Source organism: Musca vetustissima, unplaced genomic scaffold (assembly GCF_032173495.1).
Source record: "Musca vetustissima isolate MV318-11 ecotype Yass unplaced genomic scaffold, APGP_CSIRO_Mvet_v1 utg3658, whole genome shotgun sequence".
In the NCBI taxonomy this organism is placed as follows: Eukaryota; Metazoa; Arthropoda; class Insecta; order Diptera; family Muscidae; genus Musca; species Musca vetustissima.
Window position 1 is genome coordinate 129511 of NW_026877168.1, and position 26896 is coordinate 156406.

At 35.9% G+C, this 26896-nt stretch overlaps 1 protein-coding gene across 1 annotated transcript in view; it reads right to left on the reverse strand.

The window, feature by feature from the left end:
• Window positions 1–26896, reverse strand: part of LOC133321756 (integrator complex subunit 6 homolog) — a 53400-nt gene that overhangs the window by 3083 nt on the left and 23421 nt on the right. The window contains exons 2-4 of the mRNA XM_061530834.1: window positions 24796–24985; window positions 7606–8008; window positions 7220–7537 (exon numbers count right to left, since the gene is read on the reverse strand). Coding sequence (XP_061386818.1) covers window positions 7220–7537; window positions 7606–8008; window positions 24796–24980 — 906 coding nt within the window. The 5' untranslated portion in view covers window positions 24981–24985. The remainder of the gene's footprint in view (window positions 1–7219; window positions 7538–7605; window positions 8009–24795; window positions 24986–26896) is intronic.

Sequence of the window (26896 nt, forward strand, 5' to 3'; positions counted from 1 at the left end):
GCTCTGGGATGACTCTCTCTTGTCGGACGAGGATGACATTATGGAAACCACCGTTATTAGAACCACGGTGATAAGCACGGTAGAAACCATGATGTCTCCCCTGAAGCAAGGAGGGTCCCCTCGGCTGACTAATGAGGCAAACCCTGGCGAGGTTGAAGACGTTGACTCAACCTCCACGGCCTGCAGTGACGTCGCGAGGCTTCTAAGGCAGTTGGCTGTCGAAGCAGATGCTGGCACCGATGAGGCTCCCGTCGTTAAGATGGATGATTCATCGGTACCATTATCTGATAGACAAGCTGACGCTAAGGAGATCGCTGCCAAGAAAATGTATCGGAGAGCAGTAAATTTCTGCAAACGGTACATTGGACGGGACAGCGACTCCATCACGGGTAAGGAGTTCCTGTTAATCAAGAGGAACCTCAAACTCATTAGGAAGTTCCCCAGGAACTATCCTGATGACATTGAGAGGGACTTCTTGATTGACAGGATCCCCCGACCCAGTACTAAGACCACGGCGGTAGTCCCTTCTAAGAAGGAGAAACCTGCTGATGGCCCCGGTACATCCAGGAAGCTGATGCCTGAGACGTCTAAGCCCTCAGCACCCCCAAAGGGTAAACTGAGTACTGAGACGTCTCAGACATCAGAATCCACAAAGACAGAAGGCAGGGGACTGTCGAAGTCGGCCCGAAAGAGAGCCCGCAAAAAGGCCTCCAAGAAGACCGATAAGGCACAACCGCCCTCTGTCAATCCACCTTCTGCCGAATTGCCAAAGCTGACAGCCAAGGCGGTGACAATTGGGCAGTCGTCAGTGGTCAAGCAGAAGGTAGCGGACGCGAAGCAGGTGCCTGCGTCTGCTGGGCATACCTCTGCGGTAGCTGCTACCCCGGGTGCCAAATCTCGGCCACAGCCCACGGCTGTCAAGAGAATGAGGTCCTCGGAGGAGCAACAACCTGCTGCAAAGAGGCCCACGCAGTCGTCGGCCGTACAGAGCTCTGCTTCCTTTGCTTCGGTGGTAGCGTCGAAGGAGAAACCTGCCAAGAGCAGCGATTGTGGGGTGAAAACCAAACACGCTGTCTCGAAGCAGGTAGCCCAGACACCTACAACTAAGCAAAGCGACTCTGCTGATCCAAAAGAGGTTCCGGAAGATCTGCGGGTAGCGATCATCGACCGAGCTGACCCTGACGGGTTTATCAGTGAGGAGAGATGGGAGCTGGTCGACAGCTATCTGAAGGACCTCTTCCTGTCCGACGAGGTTGATCGTGAGAGCCTGCGGTTTGGCCTGACCTCCTCTTACAAAGGAGTAAAGGTTGTTGATTGTCGCACTAAGAAGACTTCAGATTTTCTTAAGAAGACAATCAACAGCCTGGACCCCCTTTGGGAGGGTGGTCGTCTGGCGGCCGTAGCGGTTCAAGAGATACCGAGCGGTATGGTAACCTCGGTGTTTATCCCAAAACCTTTCAAGGGGCTGGAGAAGACACTGAGGTTATTGGAGAAGCAGAACGACGGCCTTCAGACGAGGAGGTGGAGAATCCTCGCCTCGTTTGAAAGGAACGGCGGTGTAGTCGCTACCGATTCTGCGGGAGAGGAGTACTTGAGGAAGAACAAGGGTGAGCTTGTTTATGGAATGGGGAAACTTTGTTTCCGTCTCACCACTCCAAAACAATAGGCAGGCAGCAGCAAGCGCTTAACGTGATCCAGATAAATCTGCATCACTGTAAAGCAGCAGCTGCTGAACTGCTACTCACCCTTTCTTCCTCAAACATCGACGTGGCGCTCATCCAGGAACCTTACCTGTACAAAGGTAAGGTGACTGGACTGGGCGACACCAAATACACGCTTTTGTCTACCTCCAATGGAGAGAAGGTGAGAACGTGTATTCTTGCTAAAAAGGAGTTAAATTTAATGCTTCTTTCTAATTTCAGCAATGGAGATATGACGACAGCAAGACTAGACAGAGGTACCACGAAGCCACTGATAGTCTCTGCCGTCTATCTTCCCTACGAAGCTCCTGACCCACCCGGCACTGTTGTATGCCGCCTATTGGAGGAGATGAGTAGAGTTGGTGACCTCGTCTTGGGATGTGACGCCAACGCACATCACTTCTATTGGGGAAGCAGCAACACAAACACAAGAGGTGAGTCCATCTTCGAGTTTATACTTAGCTATAATCTTAGAATTTGTAATAGAGGCAATACACCAACTTTTGTAAATAGGGTGAGAGGTGAAGTCATCGATATAACCCTCACAAATATGGACGACTCTGGGGTCGTAAACTGGGAGGTGTCTGAGAAATGTTCCTTTTCGGATCATAGACTCATATCCTTCCAGATTCCTACCTCTAGAGTTAAACAGAAACCTTATAGGAATCCTCGGAAGACGAACTGGGACAAATTCAAAGCTAAAACAGCAGCCTCTTTTCGGGATCGTAATGATCTCAAAACGGTTGAGGATGTTGAATTAGCTGTGAAAAATGTCACGGCCACTCTTCTGAAGAGCTATGAGGCATCTTGTCCCCTGACATACCCTGGGAAGAAATCTCAGCCGGTATGGTGGTCACAGGACCTTGCAACCTTGCGGAAGGCTGCAAGGAAAGCTTATAATAGAGCTAGTAAGACAAAGCTCAGTACAGATTGGGATGTCTATAAAAGACAATTCAATAAGTACAAGGGCGAAATCAAGAAAGCTAAACGTGAGTCTTGGGTCTGCTATAGCGAGTCGATCGAAGGAGTCAACGAAGCGGCCAGATTCCGCAGAGTACTCTCTAAGGATCCAAAATCCATAGGAAGTATTAAGCGAAGTGATGGAACGTGGACAAACTCTGGCAGTGAGACTCTTGATCTTCTATCATCAACCCACTTTCCTGGTTGTAAGGACTATAGGGAAGATGCGCAGTGTGTGCATCAGCCTACAGTTCGGACGAGGGAAGAGGAGAAGATGATAGAAGACACTATAAGATACCCAAAAATGATATGGGCGATAAATAGTTTTCAACCCTACAAATCTCCTGGTCCAGATGGTATAACACCGGCCATGCTGCAACACGCAGATGAACGGATAATATCATATCTGCAGGACATTTTTAGGGCTTGTTTACTTTTGTCGTACATACCCAGTCTATGGAAAGAGGTTACCGTGACCTTCATCCCGAAAGCCGGGAAGCCGAGTCATACGGTACCTAAAGACTATAGACCGATTAGTCTTTCTTCCTTTCTACTAAAAACTTTAGAAAGGTTACTAGACTCAGAAATTAGAGATACCATTGACCGTAATAAACTTAGTAAATCCCAACATGCCTATATCAAGGGCAGATCAGTGGATACAGCTCTGCATGAGGTGGTTGGATACATCGAGAAGAATATGGAGTCCTCTGGCTACACGTTGGCAGCATTCCTCGACATCGAAGGAGCTTTCAACAATGTGAAGCTAGAGGCAATCCATTCTGCTCTCGTAGACATAGGTATCCCCTCACTCCTTACGGAATGGATTGATAGAATGCTGGAAAGCAGAATTATCAACTCATCCCTAGGAGAGAGTTCCGTGAGGAAATCTGTCAACAGAGGCACACCTCAGGGTGGAGTTCTTTCCCCCCTTTTGTGGCTTCTGGTGATAAATGAGATACTTATGAAATTCAATCATCTCAGGATAAAGGTTGTAGCCTATGCCGATGATGTAGTCTTGTTGGTTGGGGGTAAGTTTATTACGACAATATCAGACATCCTGGAGGGTGCTCTTTCAACCCTGTCAAATTGGGCTTGCACCAAAGGTCTTGGTGTAAACCCCACAAAAACCGAACTGGTACTCTTCACTAGGAAATACAAAGTTCCTAGTTTCCGTCTGCCATCACTTGGTGGAGTGACATTAACCCTCTCTGATGAAGCTAAATATCTTGGCACTGTCCTAGACCGCAAGTTACTGTGGAATAGGAATGTCGAGGAACGCTCTAAGAAGGGATTGATGGCACTCTATTCATGCAAGAACTCCATAGGCAAGAGTTGGGGATTGAGACCCGGAATTATACACTGGCTGTATACGACGATTGTCTTACCCATACTTACCTATGGATGTCTTGTCTGGTGGCAGGGGGTGAATAAAAAGAAGCTGCTGACAAGACTGAGCTTAGTACAGCGATCGGCTTCAATTCTGATCACTGGAGCATTAAGAAGCACACCACAAGCAGCCTTGAACGCAATCTTGAATCTCCAACCATTGGACATTCTGATCAAATTCCAGGCTGCTAGGTGTGCCCTGAGACTCCGGGAAACAGATGCCTTGAAATCGCGGAACTATGGTCATGCCAGCATTCTAAACATAACGCCAAGTAATGACCTTTTTAGGGGGGATAGTCATATCAGTGATTATATTCCCCCCCACAGGGATTTTAATGACATTAAAGTCGAATTTCCTAACAGGGAATCCTGGACTAGTGGCTCCCTACCTCTGCCAGGTCTGTCAATCTTCACAGACGGGTCCAAGATGGAAGAAGGCACTGGCGCAGGCGTCTACTGCAGGGAATTAGGTATACGAAACTCATATAAACTCAACAATGATTGTAGCGTTTTTCAAGCAGAGATTCTTGCAATCACGAAAGCGGCCGAGATAGTAAAAGCACTTAATACAGACTTTACAGGACCGGTGACTATTTACGTAGATAGTCAGGCGGCCCTGAAAGCGGTGAAGTCGCATACTATAAACTCGAAAGCAGTTCATGATTGTAAGACCGCTCTGAATGATATACGTCAAATAGTTGGGTTATGCTGGGTTCCAGGACATAACGATATTGAAGGGAATGAGATAGCCGACGAGCTTGCTCGAGGGGGGTCACAGTCGTCCAGTCTTCTGATTGAGAGATCTGTGAAACCCCCTATTAGCTATTTCATTGGCAGAATCCGCGCGTTCTATTGTGAGGTAGTCGGCAACAGATGGCTAAGGGAACCTGCATGCAGAATCTCTAAATCTATCTGGCCAGAATTCTCTCATAAAAGAACGTCTTCGCTGCTGGATCACAACAAGAGGGAGATTAAGATCGTTGTGGGGATCATTACTGGTCACTGCAAAGTCAGATCTCTCACTTCTAAGTGGGACTCCAGTGGAGAGGATTACTGTCGTCTATGTGAGAATGAAGAAGAAGTGGAAACAATTGAGCACATCCTTTGCAAATGTCCATCGCTGATCAGCAGAAGACATAAACAGTTTGGATGTTATGAAATTGATAATCTAGTCTTCTTCTCCAAAATAGACCCTAACCTAATTCTAGGCTTTGTCAAAAAATTGACTTGGCTAAAATAATGTCTCTTCCGCTTCCGCTCCCTCCTATTCTGACTACCTCTCTCTCTACTCTTCCACTATCTTTTCTTCTTTCTCTTTATAGGTACACCTATAAATAATGGATGATCACAATGGACATAGTCTCCGAGTGGACGGTTGTTACAACAGCCGTACATCCCAAACCTAACCTAACCTAACCTGCTAGTCGAATACCAGAAATGAGAACTAATTTCCCAGCAGAAGCAGTTGGTCTAGCAAACGAGCGTGATGAGCTCCGTCGATCTAACCCAGCAGATCCCAGGGTCAGGGAACTTACGTTGGAGGTCAACAGATTAGTTGCGGAGCACAAGAGGAATAAATGGCTGGAGCACCTGAAGAGTTTCAACATTGGTACCGGAGTAAGTAAGCTGTGGGCAACGGTTAGTCGCTCTCGAACCCTGGTAAGAAGGATAAAAACCTGGTAACAACGAAACTGTGACTGATCCCAAGAGATGCGCAAGTTATTTTAACCGACAGTTTGTCGAGCATCCCGAGAGCGACAGGGCGAAGAGAAGAATACTTTGTCGTATAAAGTCTCTTCCAGCCGAGGAGGTACTACCACAGTTTACGATGGGTGATGTTGCATGTGTCATCCGTAACGTGAAGACATCTAAAACGTTGGGCCCTGACGGAATATCTAAGTGTATGCTAAAGCAGCTGGACGAGCCAGGAGTCGAGTACTTGCACAACGTCCTCAACTTGTCGATAGCCACCCACGTCGTCTCCGAAGCCTGGACAATGGGCAGGGTGGTCCCGCTACTGAAGCTGGGCAAGGATGCCAGCAAAGGTGAATCTTACAGGCCGATTTCACTTTTGTCGCCAGTAGCGAAGACCCTTGAGGCTTTACTCCTCCCCAGCATTAGAGAAAGCTATCCAGTTGCGGATCATCAACATGGATTCCGTAAGCAACACAGTACAACAACAGCGTTGTACGCCATGGTTGGTGGAGCAAAGAGGCAGAGCTAAGATTCCTAGTGAACATTGCCAGTTCTGTTTTTGTTTACCAGCTGAAGCTGCACCCCATCCAGTGTTGGTGGAACAAAGAGGCCGAGCTAAGATTCCTAGTGAACATTACCAGTTCTGTTTTTGTTGAATCAACGTCAAGGCCGTTAGTCTTTGCCCAACGTGACAGCGTCTATAAGGCTTTTTGTATAAGCTTCGAAATGCTTGACGGAAATTTACCGGAAATCAGTAGCACTGCGTCGTCCACCTAGGCAACAAAACATCTCGTCTATAGGCGCCCCTACAGCTCGTCTAAAAGACAACCTACATCACCCTATGTTTATAAAGACGTCTATAGAGACTCTCTTCAGCTCGTCATCTGCAGATTCAGCTCGTCTATAAAGACTCGTCTACCAAAAAACTCCCGTTCAGCTCGTTTGTAAAGACTGCCGTTCAACTCGCCTATAAAGACTCCCGACTTCAGCTCGTCTATAAAGACTCCCAGCTTCAGCTCGTCTATAAAGACTCCCAGCTTCAGCTCGTATATAAAGACTCCCTATATAATTTCTATAATCAATTATGTCCATCGAAGTCCTTTGGAAGGTCTTTTGTCTATAGAGAACCTTTAAAAGGTCAAACAAATTTTTAGAAATTCTTTTAAATAAAATATACTTAAAATATGCTAAATAAGGTCTTCGAACTTTGGTATTGAGTAATAAATAAATAAAAATTCAAGAGTATTTAGGACTCTTTATGTTTATGGACGACCTTCGAGAGGTCATCTGCCTTTGGAAGATCATCTGTCTTCTAAATGCCTTAAGAAAGTATACTGTTTTTAAAGGCTATTAATAGATCTTCAGCCTGCGGATGGTCTTTAGAAAGTCTAATATGTATATAAGAGTTCTTTAAAAGCTATCCTATCAAAGCTATCCATCCTATCAAAAAGGTTGGCTTATGTCCTCTAATTTCTTACCTGATTATTATTATGATTTCGATGATGATGTTTCTTTTTAATTGGTGAACTATTTACAGAACCATTTTGCTCCTGCTGTTGTGGTGCATGATTATTCGCATTATGAGATTCATTTGTTATTGCTGTTGTTGTTATAATAGACTCTTTTTTATGTATTGGAGATCCTGATGGCGATTTTTGTGATGCTGTCGTACCAGACGAACTATTCAAATTCTCTATGGAATTGTGGGTGGCATCTTTGTTGGGCGGTGATGGCAATGTATAAATATCAAATTCATTTGTGGTTATGTCTTTGCCCAATATGGAATAGCGATTTTCCTGGAAAAAGGAGAGAAAAAAAATACGATTAGTAATAGAGCAAAAAAGACGGAATTTGTGGAACTTACATCCATTATTTGAGCCGTTGTTGTGGTGGTAACTATGACCGGTATTGGTTGATGAGATTTTGCCGGCATATTGGATGATTCGGTATCTGAGTCAATTTGTTCGAATTGATCCGTATGGATTAAAGGCGATAATGGCGGTGATATTAGCTGAGCTGTTGATGCGGTACTATTCGGGGTTGTGGGAGATGTTTGATTATTGTTGTCTTGTTGTTGTTGTTGTGATGAATCACTTGTTGAGGCATCCGTTAAACATTCAGCGGCTGCTGTGGCTCCCTCATTGGACGGAAATGTTGAAGTGGAGTTTTTGGCTATAACGGCTGCGGAACTTCCAACCGCTGTGGCACAAGCTATGCTGGCAATACCAGAAGTCGAAGGACCATCCAGTAATGAAACATCGGGTTCTCTGCAATGAAAACAAAACACAAAAAGAGAGAATGAGAAAAAAGCGTTCAAGAATGTTTTCTGAGCCAGACTTTGTTTACGTGACACTGAATGAATGTCGAAATAAAAAAATAAATGAATGAATGAATGAATGAATTGAAATTGTGTTGAGTGCTTTGATCTTTACTGACGTCACTCTTTAACTGTATGAAGCGGAACTCTATTCCGCTAAACAGAAAATACAAACACACACAAAATTAGAGCAAAACAAAAATTTTATATTGACATGCTGAGATTTTTACAATAATTACAACATGACGAAACGAACGAACTTTTTGCGTGATTTACGTTTCTTTTTCCCCATGGCTGTATGGACAGATGATGTCAGGCTTGAAATAGATTTCTTTTTTTTTCACTTTACGTTTTTTTTAATAAAATCTCTGTCCTCAAAAATTAAACCGACATTTTTTCGATGACCACCAAACTGTCTTCACAATTTACGACCCAAAGAGATAGATGATGACTAATAAAAATTTGTGTAAATTCCGTATTCGCGTTAATAATAGCAGTAACAAATAACAAAACAAAACACGACAGGTTGTTGCTTCAACACATTTCTGGTTATTAATGATAATATTTGCAAGTTGCGAGTGAAATATTTTTTTGTTTTGGTCTGGGATTTAAAGTTCAACGAAAAGGCATCAGCAAAACAAAAACAACAAACAATTTGAAAAAACGTAAACTGAGAGAGAGTTATTGAAATTAAAGACAGGGTGCGGATCATATTTGAAATTTTAAATAACATATTTATGCATAGCATCACGATCGTACCGTTAAAAATTAAAAATGGGTTAAATGTAAAAATTACACTTGCTACATTGGAAGGGTATCGGATAATTTGTAAAATGTTCCCATTTGTTCTATAGAAAAAAGTCGATGTACCTAAAAACATTTCTTTCTATAGACAAAATTCCATTGGCTCTAGACAGTATATTTTCTGTCCTTTTTTCGATGATGATTTTTCTTTTTAATTGGTGAATTATTTGCCGAACCATTTTGCTCCTGCGCGATGATTCGCATGAGATTCATTTGTTTTTTGTTTTTATAAAATAATATTTTCTGTAAAAAAAAATGCCCTCACACCCTGAGGATATTTTACAGAAAGTTCTCAGACTCGAACTTTCTGTTCTTAAAAAATGAACTCACGGCTTCATGATGTAAAGAAATATTTTTTCTAAGAAAACGAGTAGATCTCAGGGTCTGGGTATTTTTTATACAAAAATAAGCTATTAGACTGGACGTTTTTTTTTCAAATAAAGCAAATAGTTCAGATTCTCTGAAATATCTTAGAATAGTTTTATGTTAAAAAAATTGTTCTTAGGCCCCGAATTATAATAATTCTCAGGTCCGAGTTTTTTAAAAAGAACAAAATCTTTTTTATTTTCGAAAAAATGGGAATTTTTTCTCTAAAAATAATGTTTACAAGATGCGAGATTTTTTTTCTATAAACAAAAATAGGACTTTTTACTTTTTTTATAAAAAAAAAGTCACCTCAATCCCGAGGAATGTTTAAGCAAATATGTATGATTTCTGAGAAATTTTTTCTATAAAGAAAAACTAGTCCTCCGGCTGTGTATTTTTTATGAAAAGTAGTAAGAATTCCGACGATTTTTTTTCTCTAAAAATAAAAAATAGCCTTCAGTCCTTGAGCAAGTTCCTTTTTCTTAAGATCTAATCATTTTGTTTAGAAAGTTGTTCTCATGTCCTGCACAATTAGTTGTGTGGGCCTGACGATTTTTATAAATAAGTAGTTCTTAGTCCTGGCGATTTTTTCTCTAAAAAGTATAGAGTAGGTAGACATTTATAGAAAAGGTGGACATTCTTAAAAGAGGATTGTTTTGAAGAAAACATATATTAGACTTTTCTCTAAAAATACACAGCCCTCAAGTTTCTATAATTGTTTTCTATTGGGGGAAAAAAATGTGACCGCCTTCCATAGAAGAAGTAGTCTACAAGATGTGGGGATTTTTTCTTTAGAAAAAATTGTCTCAGGGATTTGTTTTCGAGGAAAAAAATATTCTTCCAACCTTACGAAATTTATTCCACTGAAGATTTGCTTTTTTCCTATGCAAATTGAACGTATGGTCGCCTAAAAGTATGCACCAGAAAATGTTTGAATATATAGACACACATGCATATAAGCGGACACATACATTTAGATATAGATGAATACTATTTTTGAAATTATATTACCTATTAATTGAGCACCAGGACCTTATGGTCGTTTAGAAATGGATCCACAGATTAATTTTTGTATGATTATTAAGAAAAAAATTTGGCCGCCTAAACAAAAGCATCTGTTTGTAAATTATTATTTTTTTAGATAAAAACAAGTCCTCAGGTTTGAATGAAATTCTTTTCCTATATTGTTTTTTTCTATTGAGAAAAAAATCTGGCCGCCTAAAAAATATTCTTTGATGAAAAATAATTGCTGTCAGGCTCCTAGATTTTTTGTAAATTATTTTTTAGATAAAAACAAGTCCTCAGATTTGAATTGAGAAAAACATCTGACCGCCTAAAATATTCTTTGAAGAAAAATAATAGCTGTCAGGATTTTTTTCTCTTGAGAAGAAATGTGACCGCTTAAATGCAGCAGTTAATAAATATTTTTCTTGATTAAACACATTAGCTCTCAGGCCCTGGGAATTTGTTGCAATAGAAACGTATGTTTGCCTAAAAGTATGCACCACCATTTTGAACATTTTTGGGAATATGGAACCAACACACATAAGCCGATTCATATTATACATATTTATTTTTAAAAGCAAATAAAAAATGTGGCCGGCTAAAAGTATGCATCTATTTACGAATTTTACATGTACACATAAAAATGTTTTAATTTAATTTTTCTTTTTGATTTTTTTTTCAATGAAACTATATGGGCCCTATGTGGAATTTTATATTAATTTCAACAATATTCTTAATTGTTTAGAATAACTAAGGATATTAAATCATTACCGCCGCCTAAAAGTATACACCACACTAGTACTATTTATACCCCGTGGTACAGGGTATTATGTCTTTGTGCATATGTTTGTAACAGGCAAAAGGAAACGAGATAGACCCATGGTTCCTTTTGAGAATATGAAGAATCACATTCTGTATGTATTTTTGTGAACATTTATGTCGGATTTATGATCCGATTTGGATGAAATTTGGCACATGTCACTTATTTGGCCCAAGGACGAAATTGGAGAAAATCGGTTCAGATTTAGATATAGCTCCCATATATAGTTTCGTCTGATTTTATGTAAATGGTGCACCAAACTGTCAATATTTGTCCAATTGAGATAAAATTTTGCACAGCTTACTGAAGTAGGTCCAGATTGATGTATGCTAAGTTTTATTGAAATTGGTTCAGATTGCGATACAGCTCTCATATATAGCATCGTCGGATTTTAAGTTAATGGTGTATCAAACTCCCAATATTGGTCCGATTTAGACAACATTTTGCACAGATTGCTAGGTACAGATTGGTGTATGCTAAGTGTTTCGTCCGATTTTATGTAAGTGGTGCACCAAACTGTCAATATTTGTCCGATTGAGACAAAATTATGCACAGATTATGGAATTAGGTCTAGATTGGTATATGCCAAGTTTTGTTGAAATCGGTTCAGATTTAGATATAGCTCCCATATATAGTTTCGTCAGATTTTATGTAAATGGAGCACCCTACTGCAAATATTGGTCCGATTGAGACAACATTTTGCGCAGAGAACTGAATTAGGTCTATATTGATGCATGCCAAGTTTTGTTGGGATCGGTTCACACTCCCACATAACATAATTTTATGTAAATGGAGCTCCATATTGCCAATATTGGTCCGATCGGGACAAAATTTTGCGTTGCGTATTGAAAATAATACAGGTTGACACAATGAAGTTCTGTTAAAATCGGTTCAGATTTACATATAGCTCCCATATATAGTTTCGTCCGATTCTATGTAAATGGTACACCAAACCCCAATGTTTGTTTGATTGAGACAAAATTTTGCTAATGAAGGAGCCTTTGATATAGATTTGATATAATTCGAATCTACACTAATTAATGAATGTCCCTACAAAATTTCAAGTGAAAATCTCAAGAACTCTTGAAGATATAGCCGATTTATTGAGTCAGCATCAAGTGACGGCTGAAGGGCTTCTCAAACTTAAAACGCGTTTTTCTCTAAAATTTTTTTTTGTGAATGGCGGGCACGATTACTCAAAAACTAATAACCCAATCCATTTCAAATTTTTACACGTTTCTCTGTGAGTGTATAGCTATCGTATGAACTAGGATAAAGCCAATCGGTAAAGATCTTCCTTATTTTTTAACTTGGTTTTTGGTAAAAAATCGCCGATTTTCCAAAAATATTTTTTCAAAGGTCCACCATTTTGTTAATTTTAGAGCGAAGTCAATAATCCTAGTTCATACGAGAGCCAGACGTGTACCGTTGGAATTTTCGGATTCCGATGTTCCAGTGAGGAGTTATCATGCCCGCCATCAAAAATAAGGACTTTTCTTTAATTACAAAAAACAACAACAAAACAATAACAAAATTTTTTTGTAAATTATTTTTCCTCTATTTTAAATCTTCAAATATATCGTGCCATATTCGCCAAAAAAAAAAAACGTAACCCTCAATTTGAAATTTTACAGGAGAAGGTTTTGTTTTAATAAATTCAGATTTAAAAAAGCTATTATTTTGAAATTTTGAATTATAGCTTAAAACAATACTAGTTTGTAACAAAACGATAGTTCTAAATTTCAAAATAATAGCTCTATTAAATCTGAATTTACTAAAACCAAACCTTCTCCTGTAAAATTTCAAATTGAGGGTTACGTTTTTTGGCGAATATGGCTCGATATATATGCAAAGTTACAAACCTTAACGAGCATTGGTATTGAATTACTAGCCCTTTGAAAGTCTTAAAAAATTAAAATCGAGAAGGGGGGGTGGTTCCCTTAACATAAAATATTCCATAGCGTATTGGATTGAAGATAAAAACTTCCATATATATTTTCATCCGATTTTATGAAAGTTTGTACGCTTAGGACTAATTAGTGTATTGGACTTTGTGTCGAGATAAATATTGGATAGCGCACTGTGTTGCAGCACACCAAATGATGGATGCCACGGTTGCTCAAATACGACCATTTATATATAGATCTTATACATATTTTGCTCGATGATTGACGTTCAATATTTCATAAATTTCAGATTGGTATGTGTGGGGGTTTTCGTTCAAATATCTATATACTTCACGCAGTTAATTTCGTCCCATTCATTGATATTGTAAATATGAGTATCTCTTGTATGTACCTAAAGTGGCCGGCCCCGTCCGAATTTTGAACTTTCCTTACGGGTTTTATTATGTTTTCAAATGTTAAAAATTTTATTTACATCGATTTTCGATCAAATGTGGATACAATCCAATAAAGAACGATATGTAAATTAATTTGTTTTCGAAACCTGGATTGAAACTCATTGGCATTGTTTTCTCAAATTCCAATTGAGTAGGTGTTTGATCATAATAACACACACACACAAACAGACACAATACAAATCTACAGAACAAAAAACACTTTTCTATGATTTGTTTCGAATTAAGACATCATTAAAGCTTTTTAATTTGAATACTTTTTAAATGAATATCTCCATGATTTAGCAAATTAAGGTTTTGAGCCATGGAGAGAGAGATTTAACACGACACTTCACACATACACACCTCCATGTTAAACGCCGTTGTTGACGTTGTTGATTAATGAAATAGTACCAGCAAATTGATGTAATTCCAACAAATATATAGATAATATTAAACATTCCGATTGGCGAGAGGCAGTTAGTCAGTTTAATATCAAGTGGCGACAATGACATAAAAAAATGTTGACGGAAAACCACCTCCATGCGAACAAAAATCGAATATTACAGACAATGGTGGAAGAACATTTTCATTTTGAAATATTTCCGAACAAGATTTTATAACCGATCAAAAGGAAATCCCTAATATGTAATTTTTGTTTTCTATGATCAAGCGATCGAATCAGGGGAAAACACACGCGAACACTTAAAGAGAGAAGCCCGTCGTTGGTTGAATACTGATTTTAGGTGATGGCCGGACGTCACATTTTTCCTCCAAATGTGGATGGATATCATATGGACGGCAAGCTAGCGAGTGAATTGAAATGTTATAGCAACAAAGCTTGAATAAACAATATTAATAATAACAACAATAACAGCAGCAGCAACAACAATAACAAAATTATTGTATAAAAATAAATAAATGACAACAATGTCATTTTATTTGATGATGTTGCTGTTGGAGGCAAAGAAGTTGATATTGATGCCAATTTAAAGGGGGAGGGTGGGGATGATTTGAGGAGAAGGGCAGCTTTCGATACCGACCGACGACAAACATGTATTGTTAATTATTTATATTTATGTTGTTTACAAAATTATTTCTTGGATCAATGATTGGATGAATATTAAGATGTTTTTTCTTTCTTTTTTGCCAAACTGGTCTTCTTAAAAAAACTCTCCTCAACATATTGATATAAAAAATATCAAAACTGTCAACTTTTGCAAAATCTGCAATATTAATGATCCCTCGTCTATAGCTGGGTCATATTACTTGATTTGATAAACAATACAAAATATGGAGGGAACAGAGATGCCAGATTATATTGAAGTCAGGGGAATATTGAATATCTTTTTAATCCAAAGAACAAAAACAAATATTATAATAGCCCATCCTGATTTTTATGGAAAAAATTGTCCGGAGGTACTGAGATTTTTGTTATATATAGTCCTGATGCAAAGAGTATTTTTATTTGATAGAAAACAGTCCCTAAAGAATGATGTTTGTATAAAACAAGTAGTGAGCAAAAATTTTTCTTTAAAAAATGTAGTCAAGAGGTTTTGAGGATTTTTCCTATAAGCAGTATAAAGAAATTTATAGACACCAGACTCTGAAGATTTTTTTCTATAGAAAAAGAGGTCCTCAGGCCCTGAGAAATTTTTCTATAAGAAAAAGTTTGTTTCTATAGAAAAAAATAGTCTCAGGCCCAGAGGATTTTTTTATATAAAAAAGAGTAGTCATCAGGACCTGAGAATTTATTTTATAGAACAAAATTCGTTCTCAGGCCCTTAGGATTTTTTTTTTATAGAAAAAGAGAATTTTTTTTCTATTCTCTGAAGATTTTTTTCTATAGAAAAAGAGGTCCTCAATCCCTGAGAAATTTTTCTATAAGAAAAAGTTTGTTTCTATAGAAAAAAATAGTCTCAGGCCCAGAGGATTTTTTTATATAAAAAAGAGTAGTCATCAGGACCTGAGAATTTATTTTATAGAACAAAATTCGTTCTCAGGCCCTTAGGATTTTTTTTTATAGAAAAAGAGAATTTTTATTTCTATTTTCTTCTGGCTCTGAAAAAAGTGGTCTCAGGCCTAGAGGATTTTTTTATATAAAAAAGAGTAGTCATCAGGCCCTGAGAATTTATTTTATAGAACAAAATTCGTTCTCAGGCCCTGAGGATTTTTTATTGAAAAAGAGAAATTTTTTCTATAGAAAAAAGTAGTCCTAAGGCTCTGAGGATTATTTTCAGGCCCTGAGGATTTTTTATATAGAAAAGATTAGTCATCAGGTCCTGAGGAATTTTTTTCTAAAGAACAAAAGTAGTTCTCAGGCCCTGAGCATTTTCTATAAAAAATTAGAATTTTATTTCTATAGAAAGGAGGATTTTTTCATAGAAAAAATATTCCCTTGTATCTGAGGAATTGTTTCCATAGAAAAAATTGGTCCTCTGTCCCCGAGGTTTTTTATATAGAAAAAAGAGGTCCTCGGGCACTGTGGATTTTTTTTTATATAGACTATAATATAGACTATGTAGAAAAAAGAGGTCCTCAGGCCCTGAGAAATTTTTCTATAGGAAAAAATAGTCCTCAGGCCCCGTATTGGAGATATATATGCATACGTATGTGTTACGTTCTGGCAACACACACACACATAAGGTCATTAATAAGAAATTAGAAGAGTAATTGCACGCACATGTGTTGTAACTACTTCATGTGTTGAAGGGATCTTTCGTTCACAGTAAAGTAGAAAAAGATGATCACTCTCAATAAAGACGCCAAAGAGAAAAGAACTGCCTTTCATTCAAGGAAACGACATCACCAGAAGTAACGATAAAATATTATATGCCCAACACCCTGAGGAATTTTTTGCTATAGAAAAAAGTAATACTCAGGCCTTGGAGATGTTTTTCTAAAGAAAAAAGTAGTCCTCAATCCCTGAAGAATTTTGTCTATAGAAAAAATATTCTTCAGGTCCTTAGGCATTTTTTGCTATAGAAAAAAGTAGTCCTCAGGGCAAGAGGAATATTAAAACAAATCTAGTCCCCAGACCTTTAAGAATGTTTTTCTACACAAAAAGGTACACTTCGTTCAGTTTACAACACCTCTAAATATTCGTTCACATTTTGAAATACGCTGAAAAAATATTTTTTGAAAAAAAATCACAACGTAAAAGACCCTGAAAAAATATTCTTAAAAAAAGGGTTTGAAAAAAATTTACGACGTAAAAGGCCAAGAAAAATATTCTTTAACAAATCCACGACTTAAAAGGCCAGTACATGTATTCTTTAACAAATCCAAGCCTTGAAGGACCCTGGAAAAAATATTCTTTACAAACTCAATGCCTTGAAAGACTTCGAAAAACATATTTTTTAAAAAAATGCTCACCTGAAGAGCCCTGACAATATTCTTTAAGATAATCGAACCCTTGAAAGACCGAGAAAAAGTATTCTTGAAAAACACATTCTTAAAAAGACGCTGAAAAAATATTCTTGAAAGATCCTAAAACTGTTCTTTAAAAAATCCAATCCTTAAAATACACTGAAAAAAATATTCTTTCGAAAAGGCACTGAAAAAATAGTCATTAAACCCGGAAAAATATTCTTTAAAATACCCACGTCTTGAAAGACCCTGCAAATATTCTTTGAAATATCCAGGCCTTGAAAAACCCCTGAAAAATATTCACGTCTTGAAAGGCCGTGAAAAACACCTGAAAAAATATTCATGCCTTGAAAGGCAATAAAAAAGTATTCTTTAAAAAAAAACTTTTAAAAAAACCTTGAAAAATATTCTTTAAAATAAATACGCCTTGAAAAAATATGAGAACATATTCTTTAAAATATCTACGCCTTGAAATACCCTGAAAAAATATTCATTAAAAACTCCACGCCTTGAAAGGCCCTCCAAATATTCTTTGAAATATCCAGGCCATGAAATACCCTGAAAAATATTCATTAAAAACTCCACGCCTTGAAAGACCCTCCAAATATTCTTTGAAATGTCCAGGCCTTGAAAAAGTGCTGAAAAAAATATTCACGCCTTGAAATGTCATGAAAAAATATTCTTTAAAAAATCCACGATTTGAAAGGCCAGGAAAAAATATTCTTTAAAAAATCCACGATTTCAAAGGCCAGGAAAAAATATTCTTTAAAAAATCCACGCCTTCAAAAAATATTCACGCCTTGAAAGGTCATGAAAAAATATTCACGACTTGAAATGCCAGGAAAAAATATTCTTTAAAAAATCCACGCCTTCAAAGACTTTGAAAAACATTCTTTAAAAAATTCACGCCTTCAAAGACTTTGAAAAATATTCTTAAAAAAACCACGCCTTGAAAATCCTGAAAAATATTCTTTAAAAAATACATGCTTTTAGAGATCCTGAAAAATATTCTTTACAAAATCACGCCCTGAAAACCCCTGAAAAAATATCCTTAAGAAAATTCAAGCCTTGAAAGACCCTGAAAATATATTCTTTAAAAAATTCAAGACTTGAAAGAACCTGAAAAAAAAATATTCTTTAAAAATTTACGCCTTCACAGGTCAGACCTTGGAAAAATATTCTATAAAAATCCATGCCTTTCGATCGGTCAGATCTCGGCAAAATATTCTTTAAAAAATCCACGCCTTCAAGGAACCTGAAAAAATTCTTTAAAAATCCACGCCTTCAAGGAACCTGAAAAAATTCTTTAAAAATCCATGCCTTCAAGGTCTCTGAAAAATATTCATTGAAAAATCCAAACCTTGAAAGACCCTGAAAAAAATTTTAAAATATTGCATAAAAAATCCCCATATATAATTGCTAGTCTTAAAAAAATATTTTTCAAATAATCCAAACTCATAGCTCCGAATACTCTAGTCTCTCACAAATATATATCCTATTCTTTAGATGGGCCTCTACTATAGATGGAAGATCTTATATAGATCCGGAGTCTATTTTGGATCTATCTCTTCCTATTTTTTATTAAATCAACTACTATTCAGAAATAAAAACCGGACAACACAACAATATAAACTATAAATTAACAACGAATGTCACACAACAACAAATAGCAATAAATAAACACACACACGCACACATGTTTTATTGTAAAATTCGATATGATTTGAAGCTTGTCATTTGTTTGTAATGTTTTTTAATGGAATTGCTGTGTTCGGCAAAAATGTAGGTTAATTTTGATAAAACAAAAAAACTTGTAATTGGGTAAGCTTTGTCGGCGAACTAAGAAAAAACGAAGAAAAGACAAATACTGAGAAAGATAAATGATCATCAAAACTATTAAGAGAAAGATAGAGTGAGCGACAGAGAGAGAGAGAGCTCCAGAGCTTAAATCGATTTACATTAGAGTGTAACGACAAAAGAGAGAATGATGTGAAAATTCAATTTCGTATTAAATAATAAATAATACAAAAGACAAAGGTGATGTTATTGTAGCAATGATATAATGAAGTTATTTGAGTTTTTGTATTGAATGCGTATTTTTTCAAAATATTTTCCTTGTAAAATAAATTTTGAAAAGTTGTGAAAACAATAAAAATATATATTTGAATAAAAATACTACTTTTATTTTTTTATAATTTATTTTTTATTATAATTTATTTATTTTTATTTATTTTATCGTTTATTTATTACACCCTAATAACCATGAAAGCTTATTTTTTTCAAAACTAATAAATTTTAACAACCTAAACACGTTTATTTTACACACTTGAATTAGCGTTAAACATGCGGAGCGCGAGCGGGGGAGTGGGTGGGGTGGTCTATGTTCATATATAAAATTAAACCAATTTACATAATGGAATAATGAGTTATTTAACATGTTTTAAAGCGTGTAATTTATACGACAAAATAGGTAAGCAATATTAGGATGGGTCGGGTAAAACACAAACAAAACCAGTAAGAAATGTTCAAAAGTCGGACGGGGCCGACTATATGATACCCTTCACCACTTTAATACTCAATGTCAATCGGATTCTTTTGGGTACCATTTGTATCAAATCGAGCAAAATAATGTATGTAGAGCTATATGTAAATCTGGACCTAATAGAGCAACCGTGGCTTATACCGTTTGGTATGCTGCAGCACAGGGCGCTGTTCACAATTTTATCTCGTGTATATGGAACAGACGTCGGCACCTCGGTGCACCATTTACCAAAAAACCAGAAGAAACTATATATGGGAGCCCTATCAAAATCTGAACCTATTTTCACAAAACGTCGTATATATTAATAAGGACCTATCTCAATACGTGCAAAATTTTGTATCAATCGGACAATCCTTGGGAATTTGGTGCATCTGAACCGATTTTCACAAACTGATTTTCGTATACATCAATGTGGACCTATTTTAATACGATCTGCAAAATTTTGTCTCAATCGAAAAAAATATGTAAAGTTTGGTGCACCATTTACCAAAAATCGGACGAAACTATATATGAGAACTATATCTAAATCTGAACCGATTCCACAAAACTTCGCACACATCAAACTGGACTTAATCTAGTACGCTGTGCAAAATTTGTTCTCAATCGGACAAACTTTGCGAGTTTGGTGCACAATTTGCCTAAAATCGGACGAAACTATATATGGGAGCTATATCTAAATCTGAACCGATTTTCACAAAACTTCGCATACATCAATCAGGACCTAACTCAGTACGCTGTGCAAAATTGTTTTTCAATCGGAAAAATATTGAACGTTTGGTGCAAGGTTTACCTAAAATCGGACGGAACTATATATGGGGCTATATCTAAATCTCAAATCCGATTTCCACAAAACGTCGCACACATCTAACTCAGTACGCTGTGCAAAATTGTTTTTCAATCGGAAAAATATTGAACGTTTGGTGCAAGGTTTACCTAAAATCGGACGGAACTATATATGGGGCTATATCTAAATCTGATTCCCACAAATCTTCGATTTCCACAAAACGTCGCATACGTCAATCAGGACCTAATTCAGTACGCTGTGCAAAATTTTTTTTCAATTGGAAAAATATTGAAAGTTTGGTGCAAGGTTTACCTAAAATCGGACGAAACTATATATGGGAGCTATATCTAAATCTGAACTGATTTTCTTCAATTCAATAGGCTTCGTCCTTGGGTCAAACAAAATGGCTGTGCCAAATTTCATCCAAATCGGATCATAAATGCGACCTGTACTTTGCTCACAAAAATAAATGGACGGACGGACAGATGGACATGTATAAATCGACTCAGAAAGTGATTCTATGCATATTCTCAAAAAGAACCATGTGTCTATCTCGATTCCTTTTGCCTGTTACAAACAAAATCCACGCCTTGGAAGACCATGAAAAAATATTCTTTAAAAAATCCACGCCTTGAAGGACCATGAAAAAATATTCTTTAAAAAATCCACGCCTTGAAGGACCATGAAAAAATATTCTTTAAAAAATCCACGCCTTGAAGGACCATGAAAAAATATTCTTTAAAAAATCCACCACGCCTTGAAGGACCATGAAAAAATATTCTTTAAAAAATCCACCACGCCTTGAAGGACCATGAAAAAATATTCTTTAAAAAATCCACCACGCCTTGAAGGACCATGAAAAAATATTCTTTAAAAAATCCACGCCTTGAAGGACCATGAAAAAATATTCTTTAAAAAATCCACGCCTTGAAGGACCATGAAAAAATATTCTTTAAAAAAACCACGCCTTGAAGGACCATGAAAAAATATTCTTTAAAAAATCTACGCCTCTGGGGAACCATAAAAAATATATTTTTAAAAAATCCACGCCTTGAAGGACCATGAAAAAATATTCTTTAAAAAATCCAACACGCCTTGAAGGACCATGAAAAAATATTCTTTAAAAAATCGACGCCTTGAAGGACCATGAAAAAATATTCTTTAAAAAATCCACGCCTTGAAGGACCCTGAAAAAATATTCATTAAAAAATCCAAGCCTTGAAGGACCCTGAAAAAATATTCTTTAAAACATCCAAGCCTTGAAGGACCCTGAAAAAATATTCTTTAAAAAATCCACGCCTTGAAGGACCATGAAAAAATATTCTTTAAAAAATCCACGCCTTGAAGGACCATGAAAAAATATTCTTTAATAAAAATCCACCATGCCTTGGAAGACCCTGAAAAAATATTCTTTAAAAAATCCACCACGCCTTGAAGGACCATGAAAAAATATTCTTTAGAAATCCTCGCCTTGAAGGACCCTGAAAAAATATTCTTTAAAAAATCCAAGCCTTGAAGGACCCTAAAAAAATATTCTTTAAAAAATCCAAGCCTTGAAGGACCATGAAAAAATATTCTTTAAAAAATCCACGCCTTGAAGGACCATGAAAAAATATTCTTTAAAAAATCAACGCCTCGGAAGACCCTGAAAAAATATTCCTTAAAAAAATCCACGCCTTGAAGGACCATGAAAAAATATTCTTTAAAAAATCCACGCCTTGAAGGACCATGAGAAAGTATTCTCTAAAAAATCTACGCCTCTGGGGAACCATAAAAAATATATATATATATATATATATATATCCACGCCTCTAGTGGACCTTAAAAAATATTTTTTTAAAAAAATCACGGACCTTAAGAAATATTTTTTACATGCCTTTGATGGGCCTTGAAAAAATACCTGTGGATTTTTCTGCTATAATACCTAATACCTGTGTGCTGTGCTATAACCATGAAAAAAATATAATAGTAAACCCCAGACCACTGTGCGGTTCTTGAACCTGAACGAATAATAAACAATTTTGTTAAATATGATGGTCTTGTAATATTTTGAAATATTATTATGCGTAATAAAATAAGTATGAAAATTAAAAGATTTACAAATTGATTTGTGGTTGGATAGATAATGGGGTCATAGCAGACACATCATGGACCCCACACATGCATATACGCACACACACACACACACACACACTTGTCGACACAATTGCAGCTCAGTTGAATAACTGAACTTGATCACAACTGTAGACGTTAGTTTGGGGGAGTGGCATAGTGGTTTCAAATTCCAAGAAACTGTTAATAATTTTTGACAGTATCGGGTAAATGTAGAAAATGTAAAAAATTGTCGTAAACGTCATAAACTAGTATAATAAGTATAAAACATGTTAATATTTTTAAAAATGTATCGAAATTTGTTATGGGTTCAAATTTGTGGAAATTTGAATGTATAATCGAAAATGTAAAAAATGTCGTAAAAGTCGTAAAAGTGTCTAAAATGTATAAAATTCAGAGCAATCCATAAAACTGTACAAGGAATGACTGCAGAATTAAAATTACAATGTTTTACGATGATAGTGGAAAATGTAAAAAATATCGTAAACGACACGAAATTGTCGAAAACGTAAAAAATGTTTTTTAATTACCAAAAAAGTACAAAAAATTACAGTATAATAAAAATGTATTTTAATTAGTAAAAAAGTACAAAAAAATTAATGTATAATAAAAATTACAATATTTTACTATGATTGACGAAAATGTAAAAATGTCGTAAACGTCATAAACCTGTCTAAGAAGTATAAAATTCATGACAAATAATAAATATTTAAAATTATGATATTTTTCGATAATTTTCGAAAGTGTAAATTATGTCGTAAAAATATAAAATTGTATAAAAAGTACAAAATGCGTTCAATATTAAAATTTGTTTCAAAAATGGCTGAAGAATAAAAATTACAATATTATCCTTTCATAAGGGGAAATGTAAAAAATGTCGTAAACCTGTCTAAAAAGTTTAAAATCCATAGCAATAAATAAAAACATTCCAAGAATGGCTGCAGAATTAAAATTACAAAATTTTATGATGATAGCGAAAGATGTAAAAAATGTCGTAAACGTCATAAACCTGTCTAAAAAGTATAAAATTCACATAAATTAATTAAAATGTACCATGAATGAATATAGCATTAAAAATAAGATATTTTTCGATGATTGTTGATCATGTAAAATTTGTCGTAAATGTCATAAACCTGTCTAAAAAGTATAACATTCATAGCAAATAATACAAATGTACCAAGAATGGCTGCAGAATAAAACGTAAATGTCATAAACTTGTCTAAAAAGTATAACATTCATAGCAAATAATACAAATGTACCAAGAATGGCTGCAGAATAAAAATTACAATACTTTTCAATCATAAGCGTTATTGTAAAAGTGTCGTAAACGTCGTAAACCTGTCTAAAAAGTTCAAAATTCATAGCAATAAATAAAAACATTCCAAGAATGGCTGCAGAATTAAGGCGATAGCGAAAAATGTAAAAAAATGTCGTAAACGTCATAAACCTGTCTAAAAAGTATAAAACCCATAGCAATTAATACAAATCTAGCAAAATGTCTGTAGAATTAAAATTATGATATTTTGCGATGATTGTCGAAAATGTAAAAAATGTCGTAAATGTCATATAATCATCCAAATAGTATAAAATGTATTAAAATTAGTAAAAATGTACCAAAAGTGGTTGTATAATATTTTATGATAATATTTGTTAATGTAAAAAAATGTTGTAAACGTCATAAAAATGTAAAATATGTCGTAAAAGTCAGTTAAATGCATAAACAAAAGTTCATAAAAATGTACCAAAAATGGTTGTACAATTAAAATTACATTATTTTTCTGTAAAAAGCGAAAATATAAAAAATGTGGTAAACGTCATATTATTGTCTAAAAATTATAACATCTGTTAAAATTACTAAACTTGTAACAAAAATGGTTGTAGAATTAATATGAAGATAATTTAAGATGATTGTCGAAAATGTAAAATATGTCGTAAAGGTATTAAAAGTATAAAATTCAGGTTTAGAATCAAAATTATGACATTCTTGAATTGTATACATATATACATGACAGTATCACTAGAGGTAGAGGTATAATAATTTTGGGTATGCCAAAAAAATTACAAAAAAATCTCTGGTACCACTGTGGTTTCCATGGTTGGATGGATGAATGACTATCGAGAGTATGAGAATCGCTTTGTTGTTGTTTTTGTTGGTTAAATAAGTATCATTAAATGAGTATTAATGAAATTGTGTTTGTTGTTGTTGTGTTTTATAAAGCAATTTGAATGCACGACTTTTGCAGCCGGGTAAGTAAAATAGGCTGTGAAAACAAATTCATATGAAATGGGGTTAGGAATGGAGATTCATTGGTTGGTAAATGGTAGATTTGTGGTTTAGATGACACTTGAAGTGATCTTGAAATGTGAAGTGAAATTGTGATTGTGCGTGCAATTTGTTGTGTGGGCAACACAGCATGTGTCGGGTCCCAAGTACCAAAGAAGAGTGGCAGTGGAGGTGTGTGAAAATTGAAGTGTGAAGTGTGTGAAGAGAAACAAACCCACACCATAGCTATAGGTTATGTTTTTTTGGAAATTTTTTGAGAATAAATCGTTTAGACCCCTTGCAATCAAATTTAATTAGTACATAACTGACTTACGCATTTAACAACTCATTTTGGGCCTTACTGCCACCCAGCGACCAAACTTCACTCTTTTTCTGTCGGGTCGAATAGGAAATTCGTTTATTTGTTGAATCGAAACGTCCCTTGGTATGACCTTTGCGACCGCCACCTGGTATCCATAATAGACGCATACCAGAATTTTTACTGTTACGTGATGCCATCACAACTAGAGTTTTTTTTTAAGAATTTCAATTGAAAAAATAAAAAAATGAGAAAAAAATTGGGGAAAAATTAAAAATTTTCAAAAACCAAAATTTTGATATAAAAAGATAAACTGGAATGTGTGATATTATGTAGAGGGAGGGAGTAGTTTGTGCTAAAATTGAGATAGTGTTCAGCTGACTATTTTGGGATTATTTGTGGGAAATTATAATTGGTTAATAGATGGCGATAGATATCAAAATATTAGCCTTTTGAGTGAACCTCAGCTCCTCATTTTTTCTAGCAAAGTATGGATATACAAAGATCGAGAACCCAAAATCTCGAATTAGATCCAATTCGGTTGAAAAAACATGTCTGAAAACCTCAAAGTTCGGAATATTCGAGAATATCGTTGCAAGGGAGCTATACCAAAACGTGGACCGATATTGATAATTTTTAGTAGGAAAATTTTTAATCCGATGCGAACCAAAAATATCAAATTAAAGTCAATTCGAATAAAAAACGTGCCCAAAATAACGAAAATTAGGAGGAACGTACATGGGGGCTATAGCGAAATGTGGATCTATATTGATAATTTTTTGTAAGAAGATTTGCCACCCAATGAGAACCCAACATCTCGAATTAGAACCAATTCGTTTGAAACGTGTGTGAAAACCTCGAATTTCAGAATATCATTACAAGGGACCTACACCAAAAAATTGTCCGATATTGATAATTTTGGGTAGGAAGATTTTTAGTCCGATGCGAACCCAAAATATGAAATTAGAGCCAATTCGGATGAAAATCGTGCCCAAAATAACGAAAATTGAGAGGACCGTTATATGGGGGCTATACCGAAATATGGATCGATATTGATAATTTTTTGTTGGAAAATTTGCCACCTAATGATAACCGAAAATCTCCAATAATAGCCAATTAGGTTGAAAGCCATGTTTGAAAACCTCAAAGTTCGGAAGTTTCGGGGATACCATTACAAGGGAGCTATACCAAAACCTGAACCGATATTGATAATTTTTGGTGGGAGGATTTTTTAATCGAGGAGAACCCAAAATATAAAATTAGAGCCAATTCGGATGAAAACCCTGAAGAAAATAACGAATATTAGAAGGACCGTTATATGGCGGCTATACCGAAATGCGGTTCGATATTGAAAATTTTCGGCTGGGGGTTTTTTCACCCTACGAGAACCCAAAATCTCGAATAAGAGCAAACGCGGTTGAAAAACATGCGAGAGACCCTCAAGGTTCGGATTATTCGGGGATACCGTTAAAAGTGAGCTATGCCAAAACGTGGACCAAAATGGATCAATGTTGGTAAGAAGATTTTTAATCCGATGCGAACCCCAAATATGAAATTAGAGCCAATTCGGATGAAAACCGTGCTCAAAATACCGAAAATTAGGTAGACCGATATATGGGGGCTATACCGAAATGTGGATCGATATTGATAATCTTTTGTAGGAAGATTTGCACCCAATGAGAACCCAATATCTCGAATTAGAACCAATTCGGTTAAAAACGTGTGTGAAAACCTCAAATTTCGTAATATTCGGGAATATCGTTACAAAGGACCTATACCAAAAAATTGACCGATATTGATAATTTTTTGGTAGGAAGATTTTTAATCCGATGCGAACCCAAAATATGAAAATAGAGCCAATTCGGTTAAGAATCGTGCACAAAATAATGAAAATTGGGAGGACCGTTATATGGGGGTTATACCGAATTATGGATCGATATTGATATTTTTTTTTTTTTTGTTGAGAAGATTTGCCACCCAAAGAGAACCCAAAATCTCGAATAAGAGCCAATTCTGTTGAAAAACATGCGAGGAGAACCAAAATACAAAATTAGAGCCAATTCGGATGAAAAACGTGCCCAAAATAACGAAAATTAGGAGGACCGAAATGTGGATC